At 40.9% G+C, this 12106-nt stretch overlaps 1 protein-coding gene across 7 annotated transcripts in view; it reads left to right on the forward strand.

Moving 5' to 3' along the window:
* Positions 1 to 10589, forward strand: part of LOC119821058 (zinc finger protein 60-like) — a 61545-nt gene extending 50956 nt beyond the window's left edge. For all 7 annotated transcript variants that reach the window (XM_038339882.1, XM_038339881.1, XM_038339880.1 and 4 more), the window contains one exon: positions 8402 to 10589. In XM_038339882.1, coding sequence (XP_038195810.1) covers positions 8402 to 10515 — 2114 coding nt within the window. In that variant the 3' untranslated portion in view covers positions 10516 to 10589. The remainder of the gene's footprint in view (positions 1 to 8401) is intronic.
* The last annotated feature ends 1517 nt before the right edge of the window (positions 10590 to 12106 follow it).

The following is a 12106-nucleotide window of genomic DNA, read 5'->3' on the forward strand; positions in this document are numbered from 1 at the left end:
ACATATATACATACATACATACATACATACATACATACATACATACATGCCCGTATAATGAGAGCCTTTGGGGTCCAGCCCCGTGACCCTCTTAGATTCAGAAGGGGTGTAATGGCAAAGATCGTAGAATATCTGAGGGTGAAATAATGCTCTCATTATGTGCTTTTCAGAATTTTCTCTATTCTGCTGCTCTGCAAAGTTTTCAGTTAATAGACATCACACACAATCTGCAATTCTCTGGCAATAGCAAGGTTACAAGGCTTGACTTTCTCAGGTCATAAAACAGATAAGGGCTGATCGATGCCAATAACTGTCAGCTTACTCTATGGCTCAGGGGAGGCAGGGCCTGTAAAAAGCCCTGGCAACTCTAAGAGGTGAAAAGGTCAATTAAGAAGTGAGCTTTAAATTCTAAGAAGGGAAAAAGGGATGTCACAGATGGCGTGGCACAGATGTGGGTTCACACGGGTCCATTGAAAGAAAACTCAGACACTTGATAATGAACTTAGCCTTTTGCGGCTGCAGGGATCCCCAGTCTCGGTGGACTGAAGTGCCTTCCCTTCACCCAAGGCATTTTTATTTTTCTCCATATGTACAATTAAGCCAGTTGATTTCCATGTGCTCAAAACAACCGGAATAAAGCTTCCAAGTACAAATTCTTAATTCATTAGGTATCACGGTTTTCCGGGTTCCCCCAACCAAGTTTTGCAGAGACTTTGTATCCTTGGGAAACTATCAAAGAAGATTCACATAGGGTGACAAAGGTATCTGCTAAACAAAGGGTGGATTAGGGTTAGGTACTAACTCTGGAGCTAGGCCAGGTATGTGGGGGGGTGCTATAGCTAGTTTGACCCCCCAGTGCCAGGCCAGTAGGAAATTCTGCTGCCAAGGGGTGTTCTTGTGCTGTACTACATCCTAAGTGTGACTAATTAAGCTAGAACTTTGTAATCCACATATGGAATGAAAAGGGGAGAAGTGTAGCCACGCCTCTTTCTCCTGGCACTCTCTTTGCTTGCTGCACCTGTAGCCTATAGCAGGGTAGCTATGGCAACGGGGTAAACTGAGGAAAGAAACCTTCAGGTATTTGTTCTACATTAGCATTTTCACCAAATGTTAGAGGCTAAAGGGGACCTCTCAGATCTCAGAGTAACATCTTTCACTCTGAGCAGTTAGAACAAAGGGAAATCTATAGTTATATAGTGGAGCCTGGGACTTTACAGCTGCCTGGGACAAATTGGTATTTATTCCCATGGTGCCTGTGTTTCTCCGGAGCTGGTTAAGACACAAACAGTTAATTTCCTAGACTAAGATCTTGTACCAGTAAACTGAGGCAAAAGTAAGTACAGACTATGACTAGCCTGTTAAGGTTAGAGCGGGGCTAACTGAAGCTGCACTTTCCGGTACTGGCTTCAGGCGGATGCAGGGATTCGTCCTCATCTGTGAGGGCTAGGAATCAGCAGACTCAGCATGCCTTAGTTTCATCCTTGACCCTGTCTGTTTGCAAGACTCTCCTGGCAAATGTCCTGCCATAGAAGATAACTGCAGAGAGAGCTGACTTGTAAGTTTATCTCGGGATGGAGCAGAGATTTGACTATGACAACAAAGGTTTTTGATCATGTGACTTACTTTCACACCGGAGTCCCACAGTGTGGGGTAAAGTCACCCAATGTACCAGTACATGAGAAAATTGTGCCCAGTAATTGATTAATATACTTAAAGCTTTTGGGACAAGTCCCACTAGAGAGGGAGAGTGCTCTTGGCTCACGGGGATTCGCACTGAAGAGCAGCTGTTATTCAAAAGGCAGCATTCCCAGCGCCTCGGTCTAGACCGGCCTCCATCAGAAATCAGAATGCGTGTCTCTGTGGTTGACCTGATTTGTCAGCTGAAGTGCCACTGCGTGTCCTGCAGACCGCAGCACAGGCACTCACGGGAACATAGAACATGAAAATAAACGAATCATTTAAAACAAATAAAATCAAATTACAACCTCAACCACAAAACCCCCCAAATAAAACAGCTTTAAGAAATGTTATCTAAATGTACTAATTAAAGACATTTTGCTTCATGTGCTGTGATTTGTCTACAACTACATGCTTAAACACTTCTCTTGTACGATTTGATGGTGAGTCATTGATACGATAGCTGTTGCTAAGTATTTTCTGTATCTCCTAGTAAGCTATCATCCACAATAACATTCCATTAATACTAATTAATTGAAAGCAAAATGCTGTTCTCATACTAATAACATTATTATCTCAGGATCATCAGAATTAGTTTCCTTATGGGTTTTCTATTTTAAATAACATTTTGGGGTTGATTTTAGTTTTCTGGATGTTTCAGTATCCAACATCTTTACGGATTTATTATTGGGTTTCCTTAGTCCTTTTTCCTCCTTTTATTGAGGTGTATTTATTCCTCACATAATATGAGCTGATTATGACCTGTCCTCCCTCTACTTATCCCAGTTCCTCCCCATCTTCTCCCCATCAGATCCACTCTTCTGTCTCTCCTTAAAAGCAGGCTTCTAGGAGATAATATAAGCTAAAACAAAAACTTAAGACATTGGAATTAGAACAAACAGAACGTTGTGCAAGTAAAGACACATGAAACAGAAACACATTTGTTTACATACTCCAGAATTTCATAAAGATACTAAACTGGAAGCCATAATAAATTTGTGCACAAAGGACCGGGTGCAGTTTGGGTAGTGCAGACCGTGTGCATGGTGCCTCAGTCTGTGTGAGATCATAGGAGCTTTGGTCATGGTGATTTAGAGGCCTTCTTTTCTTGGTGTCTTCCATCTCTCTGGCTTTTACATTGTTGGTTTCTGCCTCCTCTTCAATGGGATTACCTGAACTTTTATGGGAAAAATTTGATGGAAACATCCTTTTGGGCTGAGTGTCTCAAGGTCTCTCATGGGTCTGGCTGTGGGTCTCTGTGCTTGTTCGCAGCTGCTGCAGAAGGAAACTCCTCTGATGACAGCAAGACACTATAAGTCCAGCAGAATGTCATTAGGATCCATTTTGTTGGCCTTGTGCTTTTGTGTTTCTCAAACAGTAATATTTAGTTTGACCCTTGAGGTTCCTGGGCTGTCTGGTTCCATGTTCTTGAACGTTCAGTCAGTATTAGGAACAGGCTCTATCTTGTAGAGTGGGCCTTAATGAAATTACATATTGATTCATTGTTTCCACAAACTTTCTGCCTCCGTGGCCCTGGTATAACTTGCAGAAAAGACTGCATTCAAGGGTTTGTGGCTGGCTTGGTGTCTTGTTCTCTTCTGGTAGTGTGTAGCGTGTCTTCCTGTACCAAAGTTACGGAACGTGGGGGCGCATGCTCTATGTTGGCACCAGCTCGACTTCTTCATGTTCAATGAGTTTTGTAGGTGTTGTTCTCAGCTTTGTGGGCTTGCCATCAGTTTGTGGCAACAGCCTAAGTTGTTTGGGGGTTTCCATGACAGCTGTTTGGTGGATAGCTCAATTAGGCACTAGAAGCTTCATTTAGTGACAAGATACAGTCAGTTGGTCTCCCCCATTATTTGGCTATTTCATTCAGATAGCCTTCGTATATGTGTTTATTTTAGGACCTTCCTACTGTATTAGATATCCATACTACCCCTCAAATGACCCTTAAGTTTAGGTATTCTTCTCATAATTCCTCCTTGTTCCCTCACTCTCCCTCCCCATTGATCCTCTCATCCTAGTGCCCCATCCATCCATAACTATCTATTCTGTTTGCCTTTTCTAAAAAATATCTATGTGTCTGCCCAGCCGTCTCTTACTCTATACCTAACCCTGCTGTTCTATTGAGTGCAGGTTGATTAGCATTGATTTAACAGCTAATGTCATAGAAGTGAATGCATACCATTACCATTTTTGTCTTCCTTGGTCTGTGATACCCCACTCAGAATGATTATGATACCCCCCTCAGAATGATTTTTTTTCTAGTTTCATCCATTTGCTTTTTTTTTTTTTTTTTTTTTTTTTTTTTTTTTTTTTTTTTTTTTTTTGGTTTTTCGAGACAGGATTTCCCCATAGTTTCTAGAGCCTGTCCTGGAACTAGCTCTTGTAGACCAGGCTGGCCTCGAACTCAGAGATCCGCCTGCCTCTGCCTCCCGAGTGCTGGGATTAAAGGCGTGCGCCACCACCGCCCGGCTCATCCATTTGCTTTTGAATTTCATGATTTCTTTTTGTTTGTTTGAGACAGGATTTCTCTGTGTAACAACTCTGGCAGTCCTGGAACTATCTTTGTAGACCAGGCTGGCCTCAAAATCACAGAGATTTCCCTGCCTCTGCCTTCTGAGTGCTGGGATTAAAGGGGTGCGCCACCACCGCCTGGCTATTTCTGACTTCTTTGTCAACAATCAGGTGTCTGTGGGTTTGCGGATCAATGTCTGGGTCATCAGTGTGGCTCCTTGATGAACTTGTCTGTGTTTATGTCACTATTAACTCATTACCATAGCTCTGCAGTGCAGCTTGAGATTGGGGCTAGTGACCCTCCTACAGTTCTTTTATTACTCAGGATTTTCTTGTTTTGTTTTAGTTATCCTGATTTTTTTATGTTTACATATGAAAATGAAAGTTGGCCTCACCATATCTGAAGAATTAATTGTGTTATTTTGATAATGATTTTGTTGAACTTGTAAATTAGTGTGATGGTCGTGTTTACTATATTAATCCTACCAAGCCATGTACATGGGAGATCTTTCCCATGTTTTATGTTTTTATCATACAAGTCTTTCAGTTCCTTGGTTAGAGTTACAAAAATACTGTATATTATTTGAGGCTCTTGTGAAAGGCTGTTTCCCTGACTTTTTTTTTCTCTTTCTCAGTCCATTTGTTATTTGTACATAGGTGGTGTCTTAGGTGTTTCTATTGCTGTGAAGAGACATTATGGCCACGGCAACTCATATAAAGGCAAACATTTAACTGAGTTGGTGGCTTACAGGTTCAGAGGTTCAGTCCATTATCATAATGGGACATCGCCACTGGCCGTATGACAGCATGTAGGCAGACATGTTAACTTAGAGGTAAATGAGAATTCTACATCTTACAGGCAACAGGAAGTGAGCTGAGATACTGGGTGTGGCTTGAGCATAAATGAGACCTCACAGCCCACCCATACAGTGACACACTTCCTCCAACAAGGCCATACCCACTTCAACAAAGCCATACATCCAAATAGTGCTACTCCCATTGGTTAACAACTACTTTGACACTACCACAAGTGGGTTATTGATTATTGTGAGTTGATTTTGTATCCACCTTTTTTTGCTAAATATGTTTATCAGCTGTAGGAGTTTCCTAGTGGAGTCTTGAGGGTCACTTGTGTATACTGTTGTATCATCTGCAAATTGATATACTCTGACCTTTTCAGTTTGTAAGCCCATGTTCGCCTTCAATTGTTATATTGCTCTGGCTAAGACTTCAAGTACTCTATTAAATAACTATGGAGAGATATGTCTTGTTCTGGACTTTGTGGAATTGCTTTGAATTTCTTTGTATTTAAGTTGATGCTGGCCATGGACTTGCTGTATACTGCTTTCATTATGTTGAAATACATCCTTTGTATCCCTAATCTCTCCAGAATTCATTTATTTTCTCTCTCTCTCTCTCTCTCTCTCTCTCTCTCTCTCTCTCTCTCTCTCTCTCTCTCTCTCTCTCTGATATTTTGTGATGGGGTTTCTCTGTGTAACAGCCCTAGCTGTCCTGGAACTATCCCTGAGGACCCAGTGGGCCTTGAACTCAGAGATCCACCTGTCTCTGCCTCCCCAGTGCTGGAATTAAAGGTGTGCACCACCACCACCTGGCCTTCCAGGACTCTTATCATCAAGCTGTGTTGAATATTTTCAAAGGCCTTTTCCGCAGATAGTGAGATGATTGTGTGGCTTTTGTCTTTCAGTTTGTTTATGTGGTAGGATTGTACTTACCAATTTACGTATTTTGATCCATCCCTGCATCTCTGGGATGAAGTCTACATCATGGTGGATGCTCTTTTTGATGTATTCTTGATTCATTTTGCAAGTATTTTATTGAGAACTTTTGCATCTGTATTTGTCAAGGAAATTGGTCTGTAGTTTTCTTTGTTGTGTTTTTATGAGGTTTGGGTATTAGGACGCCTGTAACCTCAAGAAAAGAATTGGACAATGTTCCTTCTATGTCTGTTTTGAGGAGTAAATTGAGTATTGGCCTGACCTCTTCTTTGAAAGTCTGGTAGAACTGTACACTAAAATATCTGGCCTAAGGCCTTTTTGAGTTGAGGGTCTTTTAATTACTGATTATAGAGATTATAGAGCCGGGCAGTGGTGGCGCACGCCTTTAATCCCAGCACTCGGGAGGCAGAGGCAGGTGGATCTCTGTGAGTTTGAGGCCAGCCTGGTCTACAAGAGGTAGTTCCAGGACAGGCTCTAAAACTACAGGGAAACCTTGTCTTGAAAAAAAACTATTAAATAAATAAGCAAACAAATAAATAATTAGAGATGATAGGTCTGTGTAAATTGTTTACCTCATCTTGTTTTAACTTTGGTGAGTGGTATGTATTGGGAAACTGACCCATTTCTTTTTTCGAATTTGGTCAGGTAGTGCTCTATCTTATGCCCCACTGATTCCCTGAATGTCCCGTCTGTTGTTAGGTCTTTTATCTCTAATGCTGTTCATCGGATCTTCTTTCTCTGCCTTTTAGGTAATTTAGATAACGAGTTGGTGGTCTTACTGATTTTCTCAGGAACCAACTCTTTGTTTCGTTGTGCATTTCTTCTTATTCACTGTTTCTATTTTAGTGAGTTAAGCCCTGAGTTCATTATTTCTTAATTTTTTTCTTTTTTATTCTAGAGTTTTCCACTGTGGTATTAAGTTGGAGTATGAGATCCTCTCCAGTTTCTTTATGTTGGTACATAGTCGTATGACCTTTTAATATTCTTTCTTTGTCCTGTACATTTAATGTCTTATTATGTCCTAAGAGGACTTTCTTTTCTGGCTCAGTTTATTTGGTGTTCAGTATGCTTCTTGTGCCCTATTTAGGAATTACATTCTTTCTTTGGGGGACTTTTTTCCATGATTTGTTGGAAATGTTTCTGTGCCTTTGACCCAGCTCTCTTTTCCTTCCTCTCTTCTTATTCCTAGATTTGGTCTTTTCATGGTGTACCAGATTTCTTGGGTAATTTGTGCAGGAATGTTTTTAGCTTTACCATTTTCTTTGAGCTGTCCGTTTCTTCTCTCATGTCTTCAGCGCCGGGCACTCACTCTCCCGTCTCTTGTACTCTGCTCATGAGACTTGCTTCTTAGGTTCCCTCAGCTTAGATTTCTTTATCGATTCTATTTCTACTTTCAGGTCTTGTACTGTTTGATTCATTTCCTTCCACTGTTTGTGTTTTCATAGATTTCTTTAAAGCATTTCTTCATTTTCTGTTGAACGACCTCTATCGTATTCATAAATATCAAATTCATATTCACATACATAAATTCATTGTAATGGCTTTTACGGGCTATGTTACAGTACTCAGCGCCGCTGTAGTCGGGGTGTTGGAGCTAGAGCAGAGAAACTGCTGTGGCCGGTGAGTGTTTTTCCGCTGGCATCTAGACATCTGAGTTTGGGAAGAGTGTAACTCTAGGTGCTGATACCTGGTCTTGTCTTTATTGGGTGAGTGTTTTGTTTCTTGGCTTTTGTTGCCTTCTCTTGCTCTTAGGAGAGTGTGGTAGCTTTATGTTGTTGCTAGAGAATTCTTGTGGGATCCTGATAGGTGTGATCACTGGGGCTCCAGGTAAAATTTGTTTCTATGTCTTGGAAGCTGACGCTTAGAAATGGGGATGGAGGTTGTCAAAGGGTCCCACAGGAGAGAAGAAAGCAGGCACTCCACTAGGATCTGCTTAGTCCCCTAGAAAAGAGGTCAGAGAGTGAGGAGACACCACAGGCAGTAGTTTCACTCTCTGATCCAAGCTGTCTTGGAACTCATGATGCTGTTACTTCTGGTTGCCTGTTAATGGAATTATTGCCATTGTGCACCACCACCACTGATCTTTCTTTCTTTCTTTCTTTTAATAATTCCAGGCCCTGACTAGTTTTCTTAATGTATGACAGATACTTGGTATTGTGTAGTATATTATTTTTCTTGTTATTTGTTTCAAAAGCCTTCACCAAAGCATGTGTATTTTCTGTAATATGCATAAAGCATGTAAAATTATTTCAGTACAGTTTGTTTTAATCTCATTAAGCAGACATGTCTTCCTGTTTCCAACCTATTCTACTGTAAAGAGTACTGTCTCACATAAACGTTTGTTATTGCTGTTCTCTGTGCTGTTTAGCTCAGAAAATACTTTAGAGTTGGACCATTGATAAAATGGACTTTTTTTTTTTATATGTTTGTGTCATGGGAAACTAAAATATTCTTGCTTTTTCATTTTCTTTCAGATTTGGACTCAGATTATGAAGCTCAAAAAATATCTCAAGACAATCATAGTATAAATCTACCCAAAGAGAGCATAGAGCATATCAGTAAAACTTTTGACCTCCAGGGCTCCAGTTTTAGTAATGGCTCCGACTGTAGTGCATTCAAGGAACTACAGAGTTGTCAAAAGGGAAATGCTGACCAAACGATTAGAAACAAGGAAAAACTACCTCCTTACACCAGCCAGACTCTTCCTCACAATGTAGACAAAGCATTTGAATGTCAAGAGTGTGGGGAGTGCTTTGGTTGTAGCTCCAGTCTTGTTAAGCATCAGGCTAGTCACACTCGAGAGAAGCCCTGTGACTTCCGTGAGGAAGGTGCAAAGACCTTGAAACCCGAACAGCTCACGAGACCTCAGAAGTCCCACAGTGCTGAGAGACATTTCAGATGCGAGGAATGTGGCGAGTCTTTCAAGCATCTCTCCATGCTTCTTCAACATACGCGCATTCATTCTGCTGTGAAATCCTTTGAGTGTAAAGAGTGTGGGAAAACCTTTAATCACCACTCAAACCTCATGCGACATGAGAAAAGTCACTCTGGCGAGAGACCGGCTCAGTGTAAGGAATGTGAGAAGACCCTCGCTGTCCTGGCTCAGCTCATCACTCAGAGCCAGGACAGTCATACTGGAGAGAAGTCATCTCAGTGTAAGCAGTGCGGCAAGACAGTCAGCACTGGCTCATACCTTGTGAAACACCAGAGTGTTCACACTGGTGAGAAACCCTTTGAGTGTAAAGTGTGTGAGAAGGCTTGTAGGCTTCAGTCATACCTTTCTGAGCATCAGAAAACGCACACCAATGAGAAACCTTTCAAGTGTAAGCTGTGTGGCTCAGCTTTCAGACGTAAGTACCACCTTACTGAGCATCAGGGTATCCATAGTGATGTGAAACCCTATCAGTGCAAGGAATGTGGGAAGTTTTTCCGCCGACGTTCAAATTTTACTGTGCATCAGAGTATTCACACTAACATGAAACCCTTCAAGTGTAAACTGTGTGGGTCAGCCTTCAGACTTCAGTCCCTGCTTACTCAACATCAGAGAATCCATACTGATGAGAAACCCTATCAGTGCAATGAGTGTGGGAAACACTTCCGTCGACGTTCAAATTTTACGGAACATCAGAGTATTCACACTGGAAAGAAACCCTTTGATTGTAAGGAATGTGGAAAAGTCTTTAGACTTAATACACATCTCATTCGCCACCAGAGATTTCATACTGGTGAGAGATCTTTTGAATGTAAGGAGTGTGGAGAGGCCTTTCGGCTTCTTGCCCATCTTAAGAGCCATCAAATAATTCATTCAAGTGAAAAACTGTATGAATGCAAGGAATGTGGGAAGTCCTTCAAGCGTGTCTCCACCCTTGTTCAGCACAGGATTACTCATGTTGGTGTGAAGCCGTTTCAATGTAAAGAGTGTGGGAAAGCCTTTAATCGTCGCTCAAACCTCACGCAGCATCAGAAGACTCACTCTGGTGAGAGACCCTTTCAGTGTAAGGATTGTGGGAAGTCCTTCTCTGTTCTGACACAGCTCACTCGGCACAAGAGCATTCATACTGGAAAGAAATCATTTAAATGTGAGCAGTGTGGGTCAGCCTTCAGGCTTCATTACCAACTTACTCAGCATCAGAAAATTCATACCGACGTGAAGCCCTATCAGTGCAAGGTATGTGGAAAGGGCTTTGTTCGCGGTACAGGCCTTAGAATTCATGAGAAAACCCACAGTGATGAGAAGCCCTTTCAGTGTAAGGAATGTGGGAAGGCCTTCCGAATTCAGTCTGAGCTTACTCAACATCAGAGAACTCATACCGATGTGAAGCCCTATCAGTGCAAGGTATGTGGAAAGGGCTTTGTTCGTGGTAGAGGACTTCGAATTCATCAGAGAATCCACACTGGTGAGAAGCCCTTTAAATGTTCAGAATGTGGGGAAGCCTTTCGATATGACTACCAATTTCTTGGACATTTTAGAATGCATTCTGGCAAGAATCCTTACGAATGTAAAGAATGTGGGAAGTTCTTTACTCGTAGTGAATACCTTAAAGCACATCAGAAAATCCACACTGATGAAAAACCTTACCAATGTTAAAAATGTGAAAAGGCCTTTAGTTGAAAATGAAACTTTGTTTGGCATGCTAATGTTCGTATTAGTAAAAAAAAAAAAAAAAAAAAAAAAAAAAAAAAAAAAAAAAACCTTATGGATATAAAGAATGTGGAAAGACCTTTAGAAATAAGTCTATGCTAGTTGTTGATCAGAGAATTCGTGCTGGTGAGAAACTATATGAATGTACGAAATGTGGAGAAATGTTTAGATTTGAGTTCAGCCATCACTGCACAGTGAAGTCACCCGTCATTGTAAAGAATGTGGAAAGACTTCAATTGGAGCTCAGGCCTTCAACATAAAAGATTCCATGCTGATGTGAAACCCTCTGAATTCAAAGAATGTAAGATTATTTATAGAATCAGCTCAGCTCTTAAAGCTCATCAGAGAATCCTTATTGGTCTGAAAACATAAATTAAAGAGTGGGAAAGCCTTTATTGGAAATGGTGAGCTTATACAACATCATAGCATCAGAAAATGTATAATCTTCAGGAGTCTTATGCATGTAAGGAAGGTGGACAATCCTTTGTATGGAAGTGTTACTGAACTCATAATTCCAAGACTGACTGAAAAGAATGTGGAAAGAACTTTAATTTATCCTAGAACTGGTCAACATCAGAGTATTCATATGTTCTTGATGTCAAGGATCTCTTTGCCAATGAGAATGTGGGAAGTCTGTTGTTGATGGGTAATATTCTGTTGGGAATGTGTGTGAATGTTAGAAGTAATAGGGCAGCTAGCCATCATGTTCTTGATTTAGTCTCATCTTGTTAACTGTGTAAACAGATTTCTCAAACACTACTCACCTCGGACAGTGCACATAGGGAAAACAGTTATTGGAACTGGGTTTATCTGAGGCACCTTTTCACCATTAATGTTCCATGACTCCTGTCATGTTAGACTGATCATTTACTTCGGACTATGTTTATTGTTTTGTTTTTTAGAGGCAGGGTTGCTCTGTGTAGCCCTGGCTGTCCTGGAACTTGCTCTGTAGACCATGCTAGCCTTGAACTCACAGAGATCTGCCTGCCTCTGCCTCCCCAGTGTTGGGATTAAAGGCGTGTGCCACCACTACCACCTGATATTTACTTTTTGTTTATGCATAATTTGTTAATTGTGAACACAGTACCAGCCAAAGTTGTGGGGAAAGGGTTCTAATAAATAATAAAATTCTCGAGAGAATATTTAGCTCATTCCAGTGTTCTGTTAAATATCTTTTACATGTTCTCCCTTTTATTGTATTGTTGTAACTCATATGAAAGACAAAATTGTATTGCAGATAGTTTAGTGAAAACATTATGTATTCGTCCACTGTTAACATCATTCTGGATAAAATCTGGTGGATGAAAAGGAATGTGGAAGGATTTTCATTGAGAATTCATTGAGAATCCATTTAATATTTGTGTGGAGATGTTCAAAACATAGTTGTTAAGTACTTTTGGGGGGGTGGTTGAGACAGGGTTTCTCTTGTAGCTTTGGAGCCTGACCTCTAAATGAGTAATACAGTAACATTAACATATTCAAGTTGTGGCGCCTAACTGATGCTGTACTAAGTACAAAATTAGTCCCATTCAGAGTA

This window comes from Arvicola amphibius, chromosome 8 (assembly GCF_903992535.2).
Source record: "Arvicola amphibius chromosome 8, mArvAmp1.2, whole genome shotgun sequence".
Lineage (NCBI taxonomy): Eukaryota > Metazoa > Chordata > Mammalia > Rodentia > Cricetidae > Arvicola > Arvicola amphibius.